At 49.1% G+C, this 23,669-nt stretch overlaps 8 protein-coding genes across 8 annotated transcripts; 4 read left to right on the forward strand and 4 right to left on the reverse strand.

Moving 5' to 3' along the window:
* Window positions 1-3,342: 3,342 nt before the first annotated feature.
* On the forward strand, window positions 3,343-3,808 carry TGAM01_v200065 (hypothetical protein; the record flags this gene model as incomplete). Its single annotated transcript, XM_018804661.1, has 4 exons — window positions 3,343-3,351; window positions 3,428-3,499; window positions 3,578-3,648; window positions 3,733-3,808. 4 exons carry the CDS (start codon window positions 3,343-3,345, stop codon window positions 3,806-3,808), a joined length of 228 nt encoding a protein of 75 aa, XP_018662201.1.
* Window positions 3,809-4,792: 984 nt separating this feature from the next.
* On the reverse strand, window positions 4,793-8,189 carry TGAM01_v200066 (hypothetical protein; the record flags this gene model as incomplete). The annotated part of the gene is made up of 6 exons (XM_018804660.1): window positions 4,793-4,884; window positions 4,943-7,248; window positions 7,314-7,542; window positions 7,621-7,714; window positions 7,767-7,912; window positions 8,009-8,189. 6 exons carry the CDS (start codon window positions 8,187-8,189, stop codon window positions 4,793-4,795), a joined length of 3,048 nt encoding a protein of 1,015 aa, XP_018662200.1.
* Window positions 8,190-10,771: 2,582 nt separating this feature from the next.
* Window positions 10,772-12,304, reverse strand: TGAM01_v200067 (uracil-DNA glycosylase; the record flags this gene model as incomplete). Its single annotated transcript, XM_018804659.2, has 2 exons — window positions 10,772-11,576; window positions 11,634-12,304. 2 exons carry the CDS (start codon window positions 12,302-12,304, stop codon window positions 10,772-10,774), a joined length of 1,476 nt encoding a protein of 491 aa, XP_018662199.2.
* A 613-nt stretch (window positions 12,305-12,917) lies between these two features.
* On the forward strand, window positions 12,918-15,541 carry TGAM01_v200068 (hypothetical protein; the record flags this gene model as incomplete). Its single annotated transcript, XM_018804658.1, has 4 exons — window positions 12,918-12,945; window positions 13,005-13,160; window positions 13,216-15,153; window positions 15,213-15,541. The coding sequence occupies 4 exons, from the start codon at window positions 12,918-12,920 to the stop codon at window positions 15,539-15,541; spliced, it is 2,451 nt and encodes an 816-aa protein (XP_018662198.1).
* Window positions 15,542-15,863: 322 nt separating this feature from the next.
* Window positions 15,864-18,272, reverse strand: TGAM01_v200069 (hypothetical protein; the record flags this gene model as incomplete). Its single annotated transcript, XM_018804657.1, has 2 exons — window positions 15,864-17,192; window positions 17,262-18,272. 2 exons carry the CDS (start codon window positions 18,270-18,272, stop codon window positions 15,864-15,866), a joined length of 2,340 nt encoding a protein of 779 aa, XP_018662197.1.
* Window positions 18,273-19,366: 1,094 nt separating this feature from the next.
* Window positions 19,367-20,005, forward strand: TGAM01_v200071 (hypothetical protein; the record flags this gene model as incomplete). The annotated part of the gene is made up of 1 exon (XM_018804656.1): window positions 19,367-20,005. One exon carries the CDS (start codon window positions 19,367-19,369, stop codon window positions 20,003-20,005), a length of 639 nt encoding a protein of 212 aa, XP_018662196.1.
* A 103-nt stretch (window positions 20,006-20,108) lies between these two features.
* Window positions 20,109-21,366, reverse strand: TGAM01_v200070 (tRNA(His) guanylyltransferase; the record flags this gene model as incomplete). The annotated part of the gene is made up of 8 exons (XM_024548471.1): window positions 20,109-20,342; window positions 20,395-20,499; window positions 20,547-20,635; window positions 20,684-20,856; window positions 20,912-20,956; window positions 21,013-21,156; window positions 21,206-21,295; window positions 21,353-21,366. The coding sequence occupies 8 exons, from the start codon at window positions 21,364-21,366 to the stop codon at window positions 20,109-20,111; spliced, it is 894 nt and encodes a 297-aa protein (XP_024406686.1).
* Window positions 21,367-21,725: 359 nt separating this feature from the next.
* TGAM01_v200072 (hypothetical protein) lies at window positions 21,726-23,206 on the forward strand (the record flags this gene model as incomplete). Its single annotated transcript, XM_018804654.1, has 2 exons — window positions 21,726-22,084; window positions 22,153-23,206. 2 exons carry the CDS (start codon window positions 21,726-21,728, stop codon window positions 23,204-23,206), a joined length of 1,413 nt encoding a protein of 470 aa, XP_018662194.1.
* Window positions 23,207-23,669: the final 463 nt, after the last annotated feature.

Here is a 23,669-nt window from a genome sequence, read left to right on the forward strand (position 1 = left end):
CCAGTGGATCACAGGACTCGTACGGGGAACAGCGGACATTACTGATACTTATACAAGCGTGCGAGGCTAAGAGACAACTAGGCAAAATTCCTAATCAAGCAACCTAGGGACAGGGCCCCTCCATTGGTGGAAAACCACGGTGTAGCTTAGGATGTAAGCATCAGAATAAAGTTATATTACTACATGTACCTATTTACAGTAGCATTCGGCACGAGCCAGCACAGGTACGTGGCTAGTCTCTAATGCAGCACCAGCGCCCTCGGGGTACCCATCGCTAGATCGCGTACAAGTAAGTGTAGCCCATATTACAAGTAGGTAGCAGAGCAACACGGCTTGTCACGGAACCCTGACCTGTGGGTTGCAAAGCTTCCGGTCCTTTTCAGCTCAACTTCCTTTCTCGGCCTGGATATAGTAAACAGCAATAGCCAACTCAGAGCTATTTATGCTTACAAGTAAAGACAGACTCCTAACTTAATACCGTTTAGTAGATACGCAGGGAACTAGGTATCTGTCCCAGGGCTGCTAGGAACACCCGCTATGATTCTGTGGAATGGCTCGGTTACCTCTCGGGATCCATCCGGACTGATGGCAACAAATTGGCGGAGAGACAGACACTTCCAATGAGTTTCAGCCTACTCTTTTTCTTTCTGCTTTTTCTGTTGTTTTATTTTACCTACACTATTTTATAGACAGAACACCCTTTCGACGTGAGTTTGTGCAATTACTGTCATCTTATGGTGCTATACGAGTGCGTAGCAGAAAGAATAACCACATCTGGAAGCCAAGCTATTAGCGACGGTGTTGCTCAATTAGGTAGGTGCTTGTAATTATTGAATAATCACCAGCATCCTCGGCACGCGCCATCGGGAAATCAACCTGGTTGATTCTAGATTCTTGCCATATTCCACTGGAATACGAGTTTACCGACGATAATTTGCCTTTGAAGTTTTTAGATCGGAGAAGTAGTAAGCTGCGCCGTACTTGTATGTAATCAAGTTCAACTTTCACCTCTTGCAACGGCGGCGCTCTTTAGTGTCATCCGCCCCTACAATTGAGTCCTCCACTTGCACCTGCTAAGCATGAAACCAAGTCAGATAGTTGTGCCCAGATTTTGCTTCCACCTTGTATAAACCCAGATTTTACATCCCGTTAGGGAAATTCGCAACGATAGTTCTAGCGCAATGATTGTTGAAATGCTACTCCAACAGGGATAAACTGTAAGTCTTTCTCGTAAAGTTGCGGATGTGGTATAGGACGACAACATCGTCTTCTTTCTAGGTAAGATATTATTGTACATACTGAGGACTGGCTAGTATTTTTGCCTTCCCTAGTTGAAGATCAACATTCATATTTTACCCTATTGGTAAATGCTAGGTAGTTGATAGCATAGGAACCAGCTGGGCTTGTATGCCTTCCATGTGAACCTGGATTGTCTTCAGTTTACTGGTTTCGAAGATTTGTACTATGATCAAAAGCTACAAAGAGGGGGGGGGGGGAGACCCTTGATACATCACAGAGGAATGTGCAAGTGTCTCGCCCTCTAACAACGTATCCTTGTGAAAAATGTCGCCGCACTTAATTCTTAGAAAAGAAAGCCTGCAGACTTTATGCTCTTCTCCAGTCCATGTAAGGATGGAAAGTAATGGAAGCTCGTAGAGCATTTATGCAGGTAGCCTCGCTGCGCCGGCGTCCAATAATGACAATACTTCAGAAGATAACGATGTGTCATTAGATCGCACGTCTCTTGCGTCACAATGCTCGTGCTCGCTTTCCCTATACCTGATTCTTGAGCCGTCTCATTTTTTCCCCCCTTTTGATCTGTTTTCTTCCTCTTTTTTCTTTCATGTCATCCAATCCGAGGCCTTAATTGCCATGCACTCCTGGGCGTGGCCTCCAGGCCCCTGAACAGTATTACTGCGTTACTTGATCCTAGTTACGGAAATCAACTCTAAGGCACAATCAACTACAACATACGACAAGCTAAATGGCGGCTTGACAGATACCTTATCCTCTTGCATGAGCCATTTAATAGGGGTCTCCTTCTATTAATGATGGATGACACACATAACAAGGTTCGCTAGAAGAAACCCCCCCCTACCCAAATATGCTTCATAGATATTGATCATTTTGGGTAGCCATAATGTTTGAGATTGTAGTCGGTCAAAACAACTTATATATGACCGAGAAGAACTCGAAAGCCTTGTCATTGCTTGATGCGCAAACCACCACTTATCGTTACAAATACAATATAAATCTTCTCCTTCTGCGATAGACGACGGCATAGAAATGCGGACTCCCGGCAGTCGAAACTTTTGACAGGTCGCATTATCAGAAGCCAAGCGAATCCTGGATAGCATAGACAAAAATCTGCATATAGAAACGAAATCCTAGCCAAGATGATAAACCAAGTCGTCGTTGCTCTTCCACCGTTCCACGCATGCACATGGATACTACTTTATGTTTGGACAGGTGCATGGCTATTTTCTTCTCCTAAATATTGTTTACTTACTTACGTATCTAGGGCTACTCATACTTTGCACAATTGAACAACTGAGTTTAAGATTTGTTAGAGAACGAGGGTATACGGGCGGAGACAATTATAGATTACCACTACATCTTATATCTCACATATACTAGCTCAGGATTCAATGTGGCTTTTCAAGTATTGAAGTTCAATTTAACGGTCAGCACAAAGTAAGACGAGCAAGTCCGCGAAAGGAAACCAGAAGCTGGGTAGACTTGAAAAGTAGAAAAAAATAAATGGAAAAGTGGGAAAACAAATTTACAACAAGGATCAAAACTCCCGAGCTCAACTCCAATGCACTTCCAAGTTGGCGTCAGTAAATACCACTACCCTGCAACATTCCGCAGCTTACAAACAATAAGAGCAAGTGGAACAATGCTTGTGTTTTTACATGTTGAATTTATCATACCAAAACGTGTAAATGATCATTGAAGCCTTACAACATGCCAGCTTCACATCTTCATTCAACATGGACACATGTAGTCAGTGAATCACATTACAGCCTATCAAAGCTACACGCACCCATCTACTCGTCCTGCAGCTCGGACTTATACCCGCTCACCTGACTGCGCGCGCCATTATGCCGAAGCGCCTCTGCAAATTTTCCTCTTAAGCGCTTATCGCTATCACTATCTATGGCTCCATTCGGCATCGCCTCAACTTTCGTAACACCGCTTAAGGAGATTATTTTGCCTCTCTTTGTAAAAGTTGCTGCACAGAAAACACACTTTGACTGCTGTATTCGAGCAATCCTCTTTTCCACAAAGGACATTTTTCCTCTATTCTCCGACTCTTTTTTCCACATTAAATCCATCACAATGGGCAACGTAAGACATTGGTTCCCGCCAACTCCCATGCGCTCCATTGTTTCTCGCCGATCATCGCTAACGTTGTCTTATCCAGGGCGCCAAAGCTCAGCAGAAGCGTGAACGCAACGCAAAGGACAAAGGAGTTGCCAAGTCTCAGCTCAAAGTCGTACGTTTCTATACTTTGCCATGATTCAGCCTGTTTCTTCGCCGTCCAACCTCGACTGACCGAACCAACTTCGTACAGAACCAGCAGGCCATGGACATCCAGTGCCAGATCTGCAAGTCGACATTCCTGAAAACCACAAAGGCCCCTGCGTACGATAACCTCCTCCTCCTCTCTTCTCGAATCCATTATATACTCATTTGAGCAATTGACTAACTGTTACTGCCTTCAATTAGTCTTCTGGAGCACGCCCAAAACAAGCACAGCAAGGGCCTGACCGACTGCTTCCCCACGTTCGCCGCAGCTTCATAATCGAGCAATAGTTGATTTAGAAATTGGGAAAATAGAAGTTGTTGGAGCCGCTGACATGGCGAAGGGAGTTTGGTCTGGGAGTAGAGCATTATAGCACGGGTATTGATTTCACAAAAGAAAAAAAGAAGCACAATGAGACACCATAGTACAGGCTGATAAGCATGTGGCATCACTTGTTTATGAAGCGCTTTCTTCCTTTCTGCGTATGTATCGGGCTGCACATTCTTACACTGGCCACCACCTTTCTCAGTCCATTTCAAGGTCTTAAAAACACGAGTCACGAATTACGAGTCACGAGTCACGGATCAGCCAAAATCTGTATTAAGCGAGAGTAGTTCTTCTTGCATTTGCAGGCTCTATATATCAGGCGTCGATAGCCTCAAAGGAGTATGTGTCAAGCAACATTCATGATATTCCATCTTCACATGGAATTCTCCGATGTATTCATCCTTGCGAACATAAAACAAGAAAACTCTGTAAAGAAAAGAGAAGAGAAAACTTGAGAAAAGAAAAGAAGGAAATATGACAGGCAGTTTTGTTCCGAGTTGGAGAAAGGAGATAGAGAAAGGAGAAAGAAGGGGAAGATCAAAGGCGAATTCCAAATGCTTGAACTTCCTCGGCACACTGTTCGTGGGCCTCTTTTTTTGTTTCTTTGCAAATGTTCAGATAAAGATGTTGGAACCGCGCGTGGTGTTTTGGGTAATAATAGATATGGTCGTTTCCCACACCGGCTTTTTTTTAAGACCCCCCACATCATCCATTGAGCTTTCCGGTGGTATCATACAAAATTTGCAAGAAATAAATCGAGTGATGAAGAGAGAAAGAATCGACTAGTATTAAAAATGAAACGCTGCGCATAGCATCGTGCCTCTGATTATAACGGCGAGTGGTATCAAATTGCGGCAGACTGTAGGTTCGAGAGTTATTGACATTAGGTAGGAGATGTTATAGATATGTTAGATTTGCTTGAGCTTGGCCACTCAGTTATGGGTTGCGGAGAGGCACCGATGTGCCTTCCATGTTGTTAGTTAGCTCTGCAACCCGAGCCTTGATACGTGCGACACGAGACTCGATTGCTACAAAAAGCACAGTTAGAATGTATTGTGAATAAGGGGTGCAGCTATTAGTACTCACTCTCTTCTCCGCTGGTTTCATCGCCATCAGCAGGCCTCGTAGGTTTCGCGTAGGGAACTTCCACTTGGCGAGGAGGAGGTCGCTCGCTCGCTTTGCGAAGTTGGGCCCATCTCTCCTGAATGCCACCGCCCTGGCCCGCCACGGCGCCCTCTTTGACAGGTAGCCTTGAGATGTTCTTGGGAGTTTGGCGAGGAGGCTCTGGGGCTTCGTGGCTAGGAGGCTCTGGGGCCTCATGGTGAGGCAGCTCAGGACGGGTGGAATGAGCAACCGGTTGCGGGACGGCATCTTCAAATTCGTCTTCGTCATCTTCCTCCGGAATAAAAGCTGGTACGTCATCCAGAGGGCCTTGATCAAATCTTGAGTAGTCGTGTGCACTTCCAGGATTCTCGTCTTGGGCATCAGCGTGAGCGTCAATATCCTCCGCCTGTTGGTCGTAAATTGGCTCATAAACCGGCTCTCCAGCAGGTGCTGCTTCGACAGGAGTTTCTGGCTCAACCGGTGAGACAACAGCAGGGCTGGCCATTGGCTGCTCGATAGACTTCTTAGCATTTTGCTCAAGCATCTTGTTCAGATCGGTAGTAACATTATCAAGATTCTTCGAGTTGCGCTTCTTGCGGCCAAACAGCTTCCGGAAACCGCTGGTCTTTTGCTGCTTCGCCGGCTCGGGACTCCGTGGGGTATCTAATGAGGCTTTCCCATCAAAAGTAGGCGACATCACTCGAGCAGCAGGCTCATCTTTGGGTGGTGTTGGCAGGCTAGGCTCATGAGCGGGAGGCACAGGAGTTTCAGCATTGTTTGGGAGAGGAGACCGCGATCGCGCCTCTTCCAAGGCATTTTCTGGTACCAAGGATAAGGCGGAGTGCCCATGAGGCAAAGGTGAGGCAGCTGGCGTCAAGTGATTGTCCTTTGGAGGAACCAAGGGAGAAGGAAGATTAGCATCAACGGGCTCCTGGTTCACGATAAGCTCAGGTTGCGAAGGGCTAAAAGCTGTTCCTCGACCCGCTTCGTCATGGGCCATATAGATATCCTTGATGGTGCCCTTGTCGTAACTCTTGACCCATTTCATTGCCGAAGAAGCTTCACCCACAATCAAAGGCTGGAGGGTGAAAACACTGTTAGTTTTTTCAGCCAATAGCTCAGCATCGGTACGACCGCGACGAGGAGTAGCCTGTATGCGCTGCTCTTCTTCTCGGTCTTTTTGAGCCCTCAGCTGGGCGGCCTTTGCTTGAATCTTCGCATGCGCATCGGGCCCGATACTGGCCTTGCTATCGTTCTTGTTCGCCGTCGCACTCTTGTCGTTCTTGTCAAGAGACTTTTTGCGCTTGGAAATGGTCTTGGAGCGTTTACCCCAGGAGAACAAACCCTTCTTTTCGGCAATATACGCTCCTTCTTGGGCACCGGGGGCCGCACCTGCGATGAGCTCTTCCATGACAAGCCATCGGCTGCTATGAATTTGCGTTTCAATTACAGCACATCGGCCAAAAGCTGACTTTCTTTCGGGAGTCTCCTCAGGCGCAAGACTGGCCATCCATACCCACCAGAAAGCATCATCCAAGTCAACCACCCTGATACTTGCAAGCTCTCCCGGCTCGACATCCTGTTCGCTCTCAAGTCTTGGATAGTGGGACTGGGAACTATGGCGACCATCCGGTGACAGAGGTGGAAGAATTTTATCAGGCGGCAGAAGATAGTTGGGCCTGGACTGGTTATCATCAACAAAGCCGGCAGACAGGAAATCCGCCCACGAAGGTGTTGTCGGGCGTGCAACGCCGTTACCACCAGATAATGGGCTGCCGCGGAGACCTTGAAACTGCCTAAGTTGTTGGACTCTTTTGTTTGGTATAGCACTTCCCTCGCCGTCGTCTTCCTCTTCTAGAGAGCTAGCAAATCCAATATCTTCGAATCTGGACCAGCTAGCATCTCGTAGGCCGGTAGAGTGCTTTATACTAGACACTTGCGATTGATTAGTTGACGAAATTGCTTTGAGCACTCGCTGGCATTCGTCCGTAAGCGCCTCCACGGGGTCTTCGTAGCTGGAGAATTCCTGGAGTTCTCTGTCGGAGTCGCGATATTGAAAGTGGTTTGCTCTGCGCAACAAAGCAAATGGCGTTGGCGAAACATTTTCAACAATCATGGCCACCTTTTTGGTCTTGACCATGAGCAGCTCCGGCCTCTGGGGAGGGTATTCGGTCTCTTGGAGAAGCTTTTGGAGCGACCTTGGCAGCATGGTGATTCCTGTAGGGTTTTGTTCGGGGGAAAGCGATCGCAGATAAGCGAAAAACAGATGGCTAGTAGCATCGGCAGCACTAGAAGCACGGTTAGCATGATTCTGTACCTATACTTCATACTCAGCCTGGAGAGCTTGTCGTACCTTAGCCAAGACCCATAGCCACCATCGAAGCCGTTGCCAGTATCGTTGTGCTCAAAGGCCCACCATGAAGCCATACGAGACAGCTTGCGCCCACCAAAGCCGTTGTTCTTGCCATGCGCCGCCACTGCCGCTATCAAGCTGAAGAAATCGAAGATGATCTGTTGGCGCGCAGCATTTTCAACGCTGAGAGGAATAAAGGTTTTGAACGAATCGCGGGCCATGTTCGAGTCTAGGTCGATTCCCAAATCAGTACGTGAACACAGAGGTCTTGGAAGCCGCCATTGATTGGCTGTATAATATCACATACCTCGTTCACCAACCTTGAACAACTCATACGCATCCCAGCCAACTAGGCCTCCTTGGAGACGACTCCAGCACCACTTTGCTACTCCCGAGATAACCTATGCCAGGTGTAAGTATTTTGTCCCAACCGTAAACACTGGGAAAACACACCATGGGATCCGTCATGCGCAGCTCTTGGAGCAGCAGCTCGCCGCTAATCGGGGGATCTTGGCTGAAGAAATTTCGAATAAAGGTCCGCACAGCACTCGGGTTCGACGTCGGTCGGAATGGGAGTAGAAAGAACGGGTGGTCGAGGCCTATAGCGATAATGTTAGTCCACAATTATGCGTATACGAGGCTCCCAAGCCATGGAAGACTATATGACGATGATTGGGTAATAGCTGATATCCTACCTCGATTCTTGAGCTCTTCAGTGCAGCCGTACAGCAGCTCTCGAACTTCCTCGGGCTCAACCGTCTTGCGGGTCCAAGCATCGTCCCATTTCTGCTTCTGCAGGACCAAATCCGTAGAGTCGTCGAGCCCATTCTTCTTGGACTTGCCGTCCTTTTTGCGGCGTGAGAAGATGCCAGGCATTTTCAGCGATGTGATCAACGATCAGAAATTGAGTAGAAGTGTTCGATTTCAGGCCGTCAAGAAGCGGTGGATATTTTAAAGGCACCGCGAACAAAAATAAAAGAAGAAGAAGAAAAGAGCAATACCGAATCTCAGGCGAGGGTCCAGGCGTAGCGCAACTGAACCTGCCGAGATACCAAATCACTCCACTCGCTTAAACAATGAGATAAAGAATAAATGGATCAATTCGCGCAGCGAATGTTTTCGTGGAAAGTTCCGTAACTCGGCCGTGACGGCAAAGGGGAGTTTTCGAAGAAGTAAAATAGAGGCGATAGGAAAGAGAAGAAGGTAAGGAGGGGCACTTGTTGAAGACGAAGGTGAAGCTCAACGAGGGGAAGCAACCAGCGCGCGCACACAAAATAGGCTCACGATGCTCGAGAAGAGACACGCCGTCCCGCACGCTGAGGAAGAAGTTGATTTCGCTTGCTGGAGATGGCAAAGAAAGCGGTGGTAGGAATCTTTTTGCTCGTCGCCTTCAGGGGCGCGACACGTCCAAGCCAGGGGCCGGTCTACTACGGGTCTTTATGCGACTAAGATTAGATGCTAAAGTGTCTGGTGGTGCGCCAGCTGGGGGGCGCGCAGGTACTGCTGCGGCGAACACAGCGCTGCGAGGTACTTGGGCGAAGGACCAGACGCTTTTGGGCCAAGGTGTCTATCACACCAATTGCAATGCCTGGGGGTTGATTCTCTGGTCGTTGGTGCAGCCATTGAACGCTTGATGTCACCGGCCCAATTGGGCGCTGGCTCACAGCGTTCAATGTTCTCGACGCAGGCGCTCGAGTCTGGTGGAACGATTGGGCATGGCGCTCCGAGCCGGTCCCTCGCACATGTACGAGGCCTCTTGGCTGCAACCTTGATGAACTGGGCCTGTTCGAGGCGAGCACGCGGTGGAGCGGCATCGCAAGAAAGATTGAGCACCGATCAATTGATGCTTGTGCCTGGAGGCGGCGGCAGTGGCTACAGCGTTCAGCAACAAGTGGTGGGGGGCCGCTGGTGTGATAGCGCGATAGCGGGTGTGTGTCCCGTAACGGCAAGACGCTAAGTGCGCTAAACCCACCACGAGCTGCCACTACAGAGCTCGCAGCAGTGGCGCTCTTGCTGCCTCTCAGCGCCAATAGCTGGCCCCAGACATGGGCGCCCCGGGAGCTAACCCTGAAATTTAAATGAGCACGGACAAATCATCAATCGGGCGTCGCAGCAGTGAATGCTCGCTACAAATAAGCAGATCTCACTCAACTTTGCTAGTACTCAAGATCCAAACTCGTACGGATATGTGGCCTGGTGTTTGGCACTTGCAAATCGCACGCAGATTACCGCACGTATCAGATACACTAATGCCCATACGCAACAATATGCCAGGGCTATATGCACACCAAGTCTGTTTCGTCCGCGGCTGCTTCCTTGTCTTACAGATCACAGAGCCGTTGCGGATGTTGCCCCAATATTATGCCGCCTGAGTCGGGTATCTGATCTGCATGTAATCCGTTCGCAGCCCAAAGGAAGCTTTCTCCAGGCGGAGCACATGCACCGAGAGCGCTTGACTTGGGCTCCCTCGAGAGAGCTCGTGGCCCATGAAATCATACGAAGCAGGGGTTGGGCAAGCTTGGGCCACTACAGACGATATTGTTTAATTGCTTGCGCTAGGATCTTGTGAAACGAGTCCTCAGCCTATCATCAATTGCTAGTAGGGCTGTCAGAGGCCAGCTTCCATCTTCGTACAATAGTTGCGAGTAGCCCGCCCTATCAAGACGCAAGGTTTCATGTTTATTGGCCAAGCAGCTTTCATATACTGCTGTATAATTCTTAAGGCGTAGAAGATTCTATCTTATCTTGTGAATTTACCCATTCCAGCCGCAGCCTGTCTTGCAGTGGTAATAGTTGGCAATGCTGGTAACAGTACCACATAACAACGTACTAATTAATATCTGCAAAGAGACAGTGAGCACTCTATGCTAATTGCAACCGGTATTACCAATGGTTGATTATGCCAGGGCTGCCAGCTTGCCGACATCCCAGCCATGGCACACGCAGTTCAGCCGCATATTATAGAGCGCTAAACGTACAGCTGAGCTTTCCCACCAGCTCAACCCCTGCATTCTTGCCCAACCAAGGCCTAATAAGCGATAGACGCATTGATGCGAAATAGTCAAATGGTCCTAGCTAGTACGGGCATACCGGCAGCGAGCCACCATTGATACCAAGAGCGAAATTGTCCATGGATACCGCGGAAGCGATTAGTTTTTAGCTATGCGGCAGCAAGCATCTATGCTCTTCAGGTAGAAATACATCGTGGGCAGCTACAGCGTAGTACTATGCAGTGGTCCACCAAGAGCTTCATAACCGTAAAATCCATGATGTATTGCGAAATTCCCTATGTTTCAATCTGATGTGCCCTGAACCTGCGTCTGCCGACGCTTCCAAAGTAGTATACCCAAGTTGCTATCATTTGTAGCTTAAACGTATTTAAAACATACCATCATATCCAATCGTTGCTTTTCTTTCCGATCGTAACCATTTCCCTCCACTCTCCTATGGTATTATGCTTAATTCTTGGTTTGCTCTTCTGCAAGTTTAAGGGCTTCTTCCAACGCAGCCTCGTCATCGGAATCGATGTCGTCTTCTTCGCTCTTCGCTTTGAGCGCTCCATTGGCCTTTGCACTCTCTTTTGGTTTCTCTGGTGAGTCATCTGGTGTATCTGCGCCCTTTGCATTTCCATTTGCTACTAGTTCCGCATCTTCTTTGTCGTCTTCTTTGGTATCCTCTTTGGCATCCTCCTTGACAAGCTTCTTGGTTGTATTTCCGGGCTTCAGGGCCCAATCGATCTCCCCATCATCGCCATATCTAGTAATGAGCCATTCGTTTGCAGCTTTGAAATGACCACAATCAAAAAATCCCCTGGATGCGCTGAGTGGGCTAGGGTGAACGCTGAGGAGCACCAGGTGGCGTTGTTTATCCACTCGCTGCACTCGCTTGCTGGCTGGTGTTCCCCATGCCATGAAGACCACGCCTCGCGTCCGCTTTTGAGCAACGAGGTCAATTACTTTTTGCGTGAACCGCTCCCAGCCGCGATTGGCATGTGAATTGGCCTCATGTGCACGAACAGTAAGACATGTATTGAGCATCAGCACGCCCCGGTCTGCCCATGGTGTTAACAAACCACCTCGGTTCGCCGGCTCAACGAAGCTAGGATAGTCCTTCTTCAAAGCAATATACATATTTCGGAGCGATGGCGGCGCCGGGGTGGGCGGTCGAACGGAAAAGGCCATGCCGTGGGCTTGGTTCACGTTGTGGTAGGGATCTTGGCCGACGATGACGACTTTGACTTCGTTGAATGGCGTATGACGAGACCTGAAGTTGTTAGACGACCTGATACAGGAGGTAATTGGGTAATCCGGGATAGCCTACCAAGAGTACACGTCTTCCTTTGGCGGAAACCATTTCTTGCCAGCAGCCGTCTCACGATTCAAGAATTTCTTCAATTCGAGAAACTCCTTTGTAGTCACGTCATCCTTGAGCAATGCCAGCCAGCTGTCGTGAAGAGTATCAATTTCGAGCTTGAGCAGCTCTTTCTGCTCGGCAGTCAAGCCTTCAACCCATTTTGCCTTGTCAAACTTGGTCGCTGGAGAGGGGGCGGCACCAGCACCAGCAGGCTTTGGGGCAGCACCAAAGAAGGAAGAAATGCTACCGTTGGCCCTTGTTTTCTTTGCCTCAGTCTCGTTGCCTGTTGCCGCCGCTTTTCTCTTGAGACTTGACATTGTGCAGAATTGAGAGTTGTGGAGAAGTGGAGTTCGTCGGGTGAGCAGTCGAGAGAGCGAATAGACAGTAATAGCAGACCGTAAGCCAACAGTGGCAGCCACTCTGTGTAGATGAGTGGTCAATATCCAATTGACCAAGCGTAGTTGTACAAGTGTATATGCAAGAGGTAGCGAGAATAAGGAGCTAGAAAATATAAGCAGAATGGGATTGAAATGCTGTGTGCAAAGATCTTCGTGATACAAGCAAGATGGCTGGGCTAGCTGATGGCAGGGTGGTGGAAGTTGCGAGGTAGCGCGTGTTGCAAGACGCGGGCCAGCCATTAACGCGCTGCAGCGCTGTAGCCCTGGCACTTCAACGCGTAAAGGCTGGAAAGTGGCGGCGTTAGCGCTGTAAGCTACAGGCAGCAATTGTCGCTAGTACCTGTCGGGTGCTGCCACTTACAGGCTTCAGCGCTCAAGTCAGCACCTAAGTCGAAGACTCTGGGGAGACATTGGCTACACCAGCCCCACACCGCTGGACCTTGTTGTTTGATCCTGCGTTTCTCTGTGCATGTAAGTTTGGTGACGAGCGCGAGAGCTCATGGCTTGGTGGGATACTGAATTGAAATAAATGCGAATATCTTGGAGAGGAGCATGATATCCAGTATTCCTGTCTATATAGCTGCAGAGAATCCCAGCTGTTAGTTTCGCTGAACACGTGCCAGGTTTTGGCGATGACGCCAGTTCCTGACAAAGAGCTTTGCTTAGTCATCCATTAACAGGTAGCGGAAGCTGACTATTGCGAGTAGTGGACAGCTTGTACGATCGCAAAGGGACCTGGCTCTGACGCAGTATCGTGCGACACATACATGTTCGCTGCTTAAACTTCAGTCTTTATGCGATAGCCATGCTGTGGGCTGTCCCTTCGAATATAGGCACATAGCAATTGCCCAAAATGAGAGGCTGGATAGCCTGTGTCTTCCGTGAGTGCCCTCTGCCGCATCATCAGTTGCACCATGTAAAGCTCACATGGTGGTCTCAGTGCTTGCGCAGGCCACAGCGGTGGTATGTTCACACGACCAAAAGCCTCTTGGCAGCCAAAACGACAAATCAGCGCAAACTGCCGCCGATAAACATGCCGTCGAATCGTTTCTAGATGTTGGAGCAGAGCAGGATGGTGCTGCCTTTGTACAGCCTGGTACGCTGTCACTTGTCAGTATAGAAGCGTAACAGATGGGCTAACTTGGCAGCAGGAAGCGACCTTGTCGACGCTGCGCTCGCCGAGCTTCGAAAGATACCTGTACCACCGCGAAGGAAGCGAGAGTCATCGGGCATATTCAGCTCAGCTCTACGTCTGCTCCTCAGAACTATCCCGACCGGCCCAGTCATCGCACCATCGCAACCCAAGGCCACGGCGACTAGCGGTCCTCTTGTCAATGCAGTAGAGCTACTTGAACAAGCAGCTCAACAGAACAATTCCGATGCATTATACATGCTTGCCGACTTCAACTTTTTTGGCAACTATAGCCACCCCAGGGACCTCAGTGCTGCCTTTAAGCACTACCAACAACTGGCATTCAGCCATGGAAATACTACGGCACAGTACATGCTTGGAGTATACTATTCAACTGGCATTGGTGGTGTTGTTCCCCAAGATCAAGCCAAGGCGCTTCTCTATTACACCTTTGCCGCCGTTCGAGGAGATACAAGAGCTGAAATGGCTGCTGGTTTCCGGCATCTAGCAGGAATCGGAACTACTAAGAGTTGTGAAACTGCCGTCAAGTACTACAAGCGCGTGGCGGATAAAGCTATAGACTGGTACCGTTCTGGTCCACCAGGCGGGATGGCATGGATTGCTCAGTCATGGCGCATCGCAGACGACTTTGGAGGTTTGTATGGAGAAGGCGCGAGCGCTTCTAGTGCCGGCATGAACGCGTTCAAGCCTAGAGTCAACTCAGACGCCAACGCTGCTATTGGCGATATCATTGAATATCTAGATCTCATGTCCCAACAAAGTGACTCGAAAGCTACACTCAACCTGGGACAGATTTATTATGAGGGCCAAAGAGGACTAGACAACGACTTTGACCTAGCCAGGAAGTACTTTCTTCTGGTTGCCTCAAGATATTGGAAGAAAGATGGACGCCCCGTAGAAAATGCCAAGGCTGGTATTGACAAGCTAGCTGGCAAGGCAGCTGGCTATCTTGGCAAGATGTATCTGAGGGGAGATGGAGTCCCTCAGAATTTCGACAGAGCAAAGGTTTGGTTTGATCGTGGCTCCTCACAAGCTGATGCGCTGTCGCGATACGGACTAGGACTGATGTACCTGCACGGCTATGGCGTCAAAGAGAATATTGCGAAAGCTGTGGAGCTGTTCAGAGTGTCTGCTGATCATGATTATGCTCCTGCGCAGGTCCAAATGGGCCAACTCTATCTCGACCAAGGCGGCCAGGAGGATGTTCGGATCGCGAACAACTACTTTGAGCTGGCCGCTCGTTATGGCAACATTGAGGCAAATTACTACCTGGCAGAACTGGTTTTTCATGGCGTGGGCCGCGAAAAGCTTTGCAGCATGGCGCTGAGCTACTACAAGAGCGTAGCTGAAAAAGCAGAGCCTCTTGTATCGTCGTGGGCAGATGCGAACGATGCATACGAAGTCAAAGCCTATGATCTGGCGTTCCTGGAGTATCTCTTAGCTGCCGAGCAGGGATACGAGAGGGCGCAAACTAACGTTGCATGGATCCTCGATACTGTCCGATCCAAGTTGCCGATATCTGAGTTGTTGCGTAAGCGGAACGACAAGTCTGGTCTCTTGGATAACCCTGCCTTGGCGCTCATTTACTGGACACGAGCATCAAGACAATCCAACATTGATGCACTCGTAAAAATGGGCGATTACTACTTTTATGGCATTGGCACTGACCAAGATATCGGTAAAGCGGTACAGTGCTATACCGGTGCTTCTGATTATTCGCAGAGCGCCCAGGCACTTTTCAACCTAGGATGGATGCATGAGAATGGCATTGGGCTGACACAAGATTTCCATCTCGCCAAGCGGTTCTACGATCACGCGTTGGCTGTCAACGATGAAGCGTATCTCCCCGTCACTCTTGGTCTGTTAAAACTTCGGATACGAAGCGCTTGGAATACTCTGACGAATGGCCCTGTCCATTCTATCCAAGACGAGCCGAGTAAGTCTATCAGAAAAAATGGCTGAAGATTAGAGAGCTGATGCTAACAACTTCTACAGAGAAGAAGAAAGACTGGTCGCTCTCCGAGTGGATAACCAACTTCTTGGAGGACGAGGGACTTCCTTACGAGGATGACTATCTTGATGATATGTACGACGGGACTCTCGGGGATGACGATGAAGATATCTTGGATGGCGTCGTTGAGAGCACTCTCATCATAGGCATCACGCTAGCTCTTGTCCTCCTACTGTGGTGGAGACAGAGGATGCAGCAACAGCATGCCCAGAACGTCGAAGGAGAACGCCAGAACCAGAGACAGCAGCAAGGCAATCCTATAAATCCCGAAGATGCCTTTCCGGCATGGGCAGGTGGAGGGATGGGTTTATAAGGTAGATATTAGTCTGTGTATATAGTACCTACTATGGGTGGCGTTAAAGGATACAAAAGTATTTGTAGCGGCGGTGTCCTCTTGTTTGATAACTAGCATGCAAAAACTTGAGCAAAGCCTATTCAATGGATAATGACTGTGTACTATGCCCTTCTGCGGGTGTCTTGAAAGAAAGTGAAGGACTCATGTTTGGGTCCTCTTCCAGCAGGTTAACTTTCTAGTAGTCGAGTTCTTCTAAATACCTGCCTAGCTTTTGCACATGTGCCTTTGCAAAGTCTACATAAGATGAATTCGAGACTATCTATGAGTTGGTAAATTTATATCAGTCATCATCACCGTCCCTGTCCACCATCATAATAGACCCGTGGCGTTCATCATCGGAGTCGTACTGCGGAGTCAGTGGTGTTTTTGGGCTGGCCGGCTCCTCAGTCTTGGTCGGAACTGGGCGTCGAGGGATTCGAACCTCTTGTAAGGGAACTGTCTGGCGCCTGGGTAGAGGTGGAGGAATCTCATCTTCGTCATGCATCTCAATAGGAGGTACAGATTCCGCCGTTCGAGGAGGAGGGCGCGAAGGTTCTGGTCCAGACCCACCGACAGGTCGTCTGGAGATTGTAGGCTTGTTGGCGGCTTCGTAGCTTGGCAAAAGAGCCGGAGGCGTAATTGTCAGGCCTTGAAGAGACTCGGCAGACTTATCTACGGCCTTGGAGTGGTCATCATATCCTTCGTTGAAGTCGAGAAGGTCAGCTTCCTTGTCATTCATCTGGATTACGTCCTCCTCCGTTTCGATTTCCGTTCCGGCTTTGACGTTTACGAAGCCACATTTGTGCAAGATCTCGCCCGTGAGGGAGGGATATCGGAGATGTCCGCTGACGCTATCGCTCAAATTCACGTTCACGATCCCGTTGACGTCTTTGATGGGCTGCAGGCCGGCGACTCCGAGAGCGAGGCTGTGCATTCGGTAGACGAAGCCCAGGACCATGTCGTTCTCAGAGTAGACGTTGAAGATCTTTCCTGAGACAACAGGCCGGATTGTGCGCCAGTGAGCTGAGTCAGAAGGGGCTGGAGTGCCGATGAGGACAACCGTATCGACCAGACCAAAGGCATGACGTTCGGTCAGAGACTGTAAACAAGCATGGATGGTGGCAGCACCGAGAGAATAGCCGATGAGAGTGACGGGCCGTTCGCCTTGGACTTTGTTGATGAGTGCATCGGCCAGCAGCTGCCCAGCCTTTCGAGATCTGTTGTGAGCACGGTTGAACGGATTGTCAACGTTGGAAGCAACAGCCAAGACTTGAATCGGCCAGAGGGCAGCCCAGAGAGTCGCCAGCAAGGTCCGCTTGATAATTTCTGCTTTGAAAGCCTTCCAGGCAACGGAACGGACAAGGTCGGTTAGTGCGGTGCCCAGTTTAAGAAGAACGTTCATCTCGTAGCGTAGAGCAAAGACTTCGGTGTCGGTGCTCAGAGTGCGCCAGGGTTTCTTGATATCATCCTCTGTGTTAAGCCAACCATTGATCCCAATAGTAACGCGGAGACGACGCTGTTCTTTTTGCTCTTTTGTAATTTCCTCCGGGTCACCTGTTGTAGACTCTTCTCTGAGAGGAAGAAATTTGAAATCTTCGACCTCCTTCGCGTAGTTATCCATCATTTCGCCCTGAAAAAGAAGAACCAGGTCAGTATATCATGATCCTCCGATCGAAAAAAAAACACCCCTTAAACTTACAGTCATCTTGGCGCCATAAGCTCCAAAAAGAGTTCCGACCAAAGCCCCGTTCATCCAAAAGATACCGAGAAAGCTTGCAACGCCTCCTAGACCAACGCCTCCAAGGACACCCCCAATCGCTCCGGCAACAAGAGGAGCGGCCAAGCCTCCGGTAATTCCAATAACTGCAGCGCCAGCTACAGATGCCAGCCCGACTTTCCAGAAACGACTGGCCTTGTTCTGTTGTTTGCGCTTAGCAGCCTCAGCGTCTGCAGACATGGCTTCCTTTGTGTCGTTGTTAGCTGTAGAGGACTCCATGAGCGACATGGCGATTTCTGCTTCCTCCTTGTTAAGGAACGTTGAAGAAATCCCCAGCGATGATGCTAGATAAAGCACCAAGGCACGAGAGTGAGCTGAGTATTTCCCTGTAGAGAGAAGCAACAGCAGCACGCAGCTAAGGGCTTCTTCTCGATCCTCAATGGGGATGGTTGTCAACTTGGTGGGTATCGGCTTATACGCCGACTGCAGCATGGAAACATCCTCTGTTTCATCAACAGGCATGCCATCCACATCAACGAGAAAGCGATCGTTACTGGGCATATCCAACTTCTTCTTGTCCAAAGCCTCACGCCGAGTCTTCCTCTCGGCTGTGATCTTGTTGGTCTCTTCCACGTTCACAATCTCTTCAAGCTTGGACACGACTTCATCTCGCCACGCCAGCGTGTACGCCAATGCCGCCCCTAGAACCTTCTCTGCTTCTTTGGTAGTCTTTACCTTCTGCAGTGACAAGCTCTGAGTCCTGCCGCCTTGAGATGGAGAGCGCCCAGCTTTTTCAGACAGATCTGGAGAGGCCGATTCATCGTCTCTATTGCCTTCGTCCTCTGGTGCGATGGACCCCAATTCGTCGGGATGAGTCTCCAGCTCAAAGATCATGCGCGAAATGATTTCCTGAACAAGAGATAGCAGCGCTTTTCGCCTGGCGGGATTCAGGGCAATCACGATCTGGCGCGGATCTGCGCATAGAGGCGCCATCGTGAAGAACAGTGAGATAACTATCCTTTGCAATGGTTCTTTGGGTGCTTCAACAGATGAGGCTGGTTTTGTTTGGATAGATTTTATTTTAAATCCCAGACTTTCTTCGCTGCCGCAAGATGGCGAGTTGCATGTAATGCTCGAGTTTAAGTACAAATGCCTGCCTGGTAGCGTAGGTATGTTACACGTCACCGAGCTTGATTGGATGTTGTCGGGTCATCGAATCCTTCAGCCAAGACGGTACAAATGACATGCAGAGGTAACGAGCGGCTATGGAAAAGGACAACAATAATGACAAAGAACTGAATCAAAGCGATCCAACAGGCTAGAAAATGATTTTGAGTACGGATGTTACGGCGAAGTATGTCAAAGCGAAAGTGAGATTGCTGACCGCATTGCAGTCGAGTTGCACATCGGGACCATATTTAGTGAGCCAGAGCAGTATATTTGCCACTAACCAGACGCCCACATAAACCTGCTATGTATTGGTATAGATCCCGCAGTTTGTTGTTCGCTGGGCATAGAGATGTACCAGAGTATACCTTTGGGCGGGTAGATGCACTGTTTCAAATCTGTCTCACCACGGTTCAGACTCATTCAAGAAGAAGAAGAGAAAAAAAATTAAAAATTAAAAAACTTGTCGCTACCCTTGGCATGCAAAAATCTCAAATAAAAAAAATGTAACTCTTCTCCGTAGAGATATCTCTCCGGGGACGGAGTCGAACCGCCGACATTCTGATGAGATGTTATCCATTACAGTCAGACGCCATGAACCAACTAGACCACCCAGAGGTAGAAGAGTTAACACGAGATATAATAATTAGGCTTATGAACCCTCCCAGCGTCCCACTGTCAGCTAAAAGTCCTGCTTGTCTAGGCTAGCGTATCCGATAAACGCTGATAAGCATTGGCCCCGCTAGAAAATTCGCCATTTTCTCTTACGCAGCCAACCATGAGCGCTGTCTGAAGTGTAACAACTCTCGCTCCCAATTGTCGAAGATCATGTCGCGCTATCGCCAGCGGTAGAACCACCCTTATTCTCTCCTCTCCTCTTCTCCTGGTGCAGAAGTTGTGCCACATAATACTCTGATACGATGGATGCGCACGCGCTCCTTTCCGCCCAAGGGTGGCGAGGAACCGGCCATTCTCTACACAAGACAGACGACTCAATTGGCCTCGCAAAGCCTCTTTTACTAAATCGCAAGACCAACACCAAGGGTCTTGGCAACACAAAACATTTTACAAGCGACATGTGGTGGATGAACGCCTTTGATGAGCAGCTGAAAGGCCTCGATACCTCCAAAAAAGGACAAGTCGTGCAAACCGTCAAGACCGGCAAGCTCAACGCGCTAGATCGCGGGAACGTGTCAAAATACTCCGTCTACGCTTCTTTTGTACGAGGCGGGTTTCTCGAAGGAACACTCAGTGTAGAGTCGACAGACGACTCGACAAGCAGCGATTCGGAGAACAGCGACAATAAGAAAGCTGAAACGAAGTCTACAAAGGTCAAGAAGGAAACCAAAGAGGAGAAGAGGATCCGAAAAGAAGAGAAAAAGAAGCGAAAAGAGGCCCGGGCTCTGAGAAGAGCGGCCAAGGCTGAGAGAAGATTGAGGAGAGTCGAGGCGAAGAAAGATACGTCTGATTCTAGTAGTAGTGGAAAAGAAGAGAAACTCCTTAGACGTGTGCGGAAGGAAGAAAAGCGCAAGCGAAAAGGATCAAAGGAGAAAAATTAATAAATATACTAGAGTGGGGGATTCATATTAGGCGCATTAGCAGGGAGTTTGGCTTCTTTTTTTCTTCTCCTTAAACGCAAGGGATACCCAAATAGAGAGCGTTTCAAGTTTGTATTTCTTTGGATGGATTGGCCGGTCGGCCAGGCTTGCCAGATAGGATCCAAGGCCGCTTGTCCCAGAATTCGTCCCTGATGATGTCCAAGTGTTCCACGACCACTTTTGCCTTGGCTCTGCGCTTTTTATCCTTTTCCGCTTGTGATTTTGACTGCACTGCTGGCTCCGCAAGGGCATCGGCAGCAGCAGCTTCATTATGACTGCCAGGCTCGACCAGTTCATACTACAATTGTCAGTTCTAGGTGGAACCAATCTTAATGTGGCTTGAAACTCACATCTCTGAATATTATGCTTCCCTTTTTGAACATCTCTGGTTCATTGTTGTAGTTGATCTTGAAGCGTGAAAACAGTATTTCATTCTTATCAGCAGCCAGTGTCCCCTGATACCATGTTAGTATATATCTTGGCAATCAAAGGGAGCGCGTACAGCAAGTGTTTTCTCTGCCTCTTTGTTATCAAGCCCTCCCAGCTGTATTAGCTTCCAGAAGGCCGTATTGTATAAATTGTTGATATGGCCTACTTGATTAGCACAAACTTCATTCCATCTTGTCATTGTCAACGTACAATCAGCCTGTCTCCAACTCATGTAGTCACGGAGATTCTGCACCGTAGGATAGCAGACAGCTCGACCATCAAATGTCGGGAGAGGAAACGAGAGAGGAGTGTCCGTAAAGTATGTCGACCAAAGATAAACATAGTTTGCCGTAAACGTAGAAACAACTGTGCTAACAAGTTTGCTGCAAATTCTTAGTTGGTGCAGAATGCAGGGTAGGTCAGGTCTTTGTCTCGCACCTTGCTCTCCTCTCAAAGAGGTTGCATGTCTTATGAAAGACGAAGCTATGATATATCAGGCTGGAGGATCTTGTGAGTTTCAAGTAAAAAGAGGATAGTACCTGTACTCATCGCTAACTCCGTAGGAAATGGCGATTTGTGGTAAATCAGTCACAACTGCCTTGGCCGCTGCATTCATAAGATCCAGCGCTCTCTTGTCATTTGGCTTCTCGAATTCATATTTGGCGCACATTCTTGAGTAAAAACTGTTAGAAACCACCACGGACATCATTCTCTTTCATTTTGCGCCTTTACTTGGTAAATCCTCTCCCATCGATGCGCACTACGATCCAAGTATTGGGCATGAGGGAGTCTGGCTGCTCAAAATTTCGAACATATTCAAATCTAGAATAGCCCCTAGTTAGTTCACCAACCATGAGCCATGGAATTGAAGCAACGTACTTTGAGTTTGCCATCTTGTGAATCGAGCGTTTGTAATGCGTTTCAGCTTTTGTCAAAGAAAAGCTTTGTACTTGTTTGACCGTTGCAGCGAGATATCGAACCTACTGTACGATTTACTTGTGCGTCATGCTAGCGTATCCCCGCAGTGGAGCATCAGCTTCTCAATTGCACGTTAGGCTCACGCCTCGAGATGGAGCATTAGATGCACCCCTCGTGTGGCGCATAGGCTGCAATCTGGGCAACTTTTCGTCAGCCTTGCAGGAGAGACGCTTCTTTGCTCTGCCGTCTGGAGCTCCTCGCAGCCTTGTCGCGTTTGCCCGTCTACCATGCCGTTCTGCCACTCTCGAGAGGCCCCAGCCCGGTTACCGCGACGATGAATCTCCTTCTTTCAGACGACTACCTCCTCCAGGATTATCCTGAGAGCATGACCAGCACGATCCGGTCTGGCCATGCAACGATGCTGAGGTTTAACCGCAAGGGCGACTACCTGGCCTCCGGACGAGTGGACGGAACCGTCGTTGTCTGGGATCTGGAGACAATGGGCGTCGCGCGAAAGATGAGAGGGCATAATAAGAGCATTACGTTCCTTAGCTGGTCGAAATGCGGACGGTATCTGCTCTCAACATGCCAAGGCTGGAAAGCCATACTTTGGGATCTGGAGACTGGGCACCGACACCGAGAGGTGCGCTTTCGTGCCCCTGCCTACATGGCTGAGCTCCATCCCTGGAACCAGTATGTCCATTCCTCTTTCCACTTGACAAATCTGCTGCCGTGTGCCATTGACTTACGCGCTCAACTAGTAACATCTTTGTCGCGTCTCTATTCGAAGAACAGCCGCTACTCGTCGATATCTCGGAGCCGGTCGATGTCAAGCGCGTTCTGCCATCTGCACCAAAACGATCAAACACCGAGAATGATGCTGCTCTTAAAGAGAAACAGGCAAAGGAGGATGCAAAGCAGATGACCACGTCTGCTATTTGGACCGCGACGGGCGATCACATCATCGCGGGGACAAGTAAAGGCAAATTGAATATCATCGATGCCAAGACGCTCGAAATCATATACTCGGAAAAGATATGCACAGGAGTCATCACGACGATGCGAATAACGGGGTCGGGGCGAGATCTACTTGTGAATTCACAGGATCGCATCATCCGTACTTTTCGAATACCCAATCTTTCAGTGGAGGACCTCGATCCCGATACAATACAACTACCCCTCGAACACAAATTTCAAGACGTTGTTAACAAGCTGTCTTGGAACCATGTCACGTTTAGCGCTACGGGCGAGTACGTGGCTGCATCGACCTACAATAATCACGAGCTCTACGTTTGGGAGAGAAACCACGGCAGCTTAGTCTGCATGCTCAAAGACCCGAAAGAGGAGCAAGGCGTTATCGAGTGGCATCCTTCTCGGCCCCTCTTGGCTGCCTGTGGCTTGGAAACGGGTCGCATATATATTTGGTCTGTCATTAGTCCCCAGAAGTGGTCGGCACTGGCACCTGATTTTGCCGAGGTCGAAGAGAATGTAGAATACATGGAGCGGGAGGACGAATTCGACATATATGCGCAAGAAGAGATTCATCGAAGGCGACTTGATGCTGAGGACGAGGATGTGGATGTTCTCGCGACTGATCCCACGAAAGAGGGAGATGGCCTGGATAATTTTCGCATGCCTATTCTATTCAACTTGGGCGAGAGCGATAGCGAGGACGAGTTTGTTGCGGTTTCGACTGGGACTATGCGGCGGAGGAGCCCTGGAGAAAGTCAAGCCGATTTGAGCGCTGGAGCAGAGTCGACTGCTCCTGTGCGTAAGAAGGGAGGTGCTAGGGGAGGAAGAAGTAGAAAGAAGTAGTAATAGATGCAAAAGATGAATGGAATAGCATCAATTCTTTATGCACTGTATCGGAACAGTGACATGGATGATCAAAGCATGTGTGGCAGTAGTAATCATAGCGCGAGGGATGGAGAAAACATACGAGGCGCGGAGCCCCAAATACGCAGTATTGGATGTGAGGCTAACGCGAAACCTGGATCAATTGAGTCACGCCGGTGCTTCGTAAACTGAAGTCGGGGCTGACAAAATTACGGTGAACTTGCTCGACCAAAAGCTGCGCAGATTGCTCGCGATTTTATGACCCCAACATTTCTGGTGTGGCGTAAAGTCTTTATTAATAAGCTTTGGCCTGAGGCACCAAATACTGCGGGTGCAAGGAGGTGGTGGTCCGTAAAGGCTTAGCGGCATCGAAGCACCAGCGCCTCACGTCCAGAACTTTCAGGCTTCCTCCTCCTACTGTTTTGCCTCGATCACGACAAAA

This window comes from Trichoderma gamsii (assembly GCF_001481775.2).
Source record: "Trichoderma gamsii strain T6085 chromosome Unknown Scaffold_1.2, whole genome shotgun sequence".
In the NCBI taxonomy this organism is placed as follows: Eukaryota; Fungi; Ascomycota; class Sordariomycetes; order Hypocreales; family Hypocreaceae; genus Trichoderma; species Trichoderma gamsii.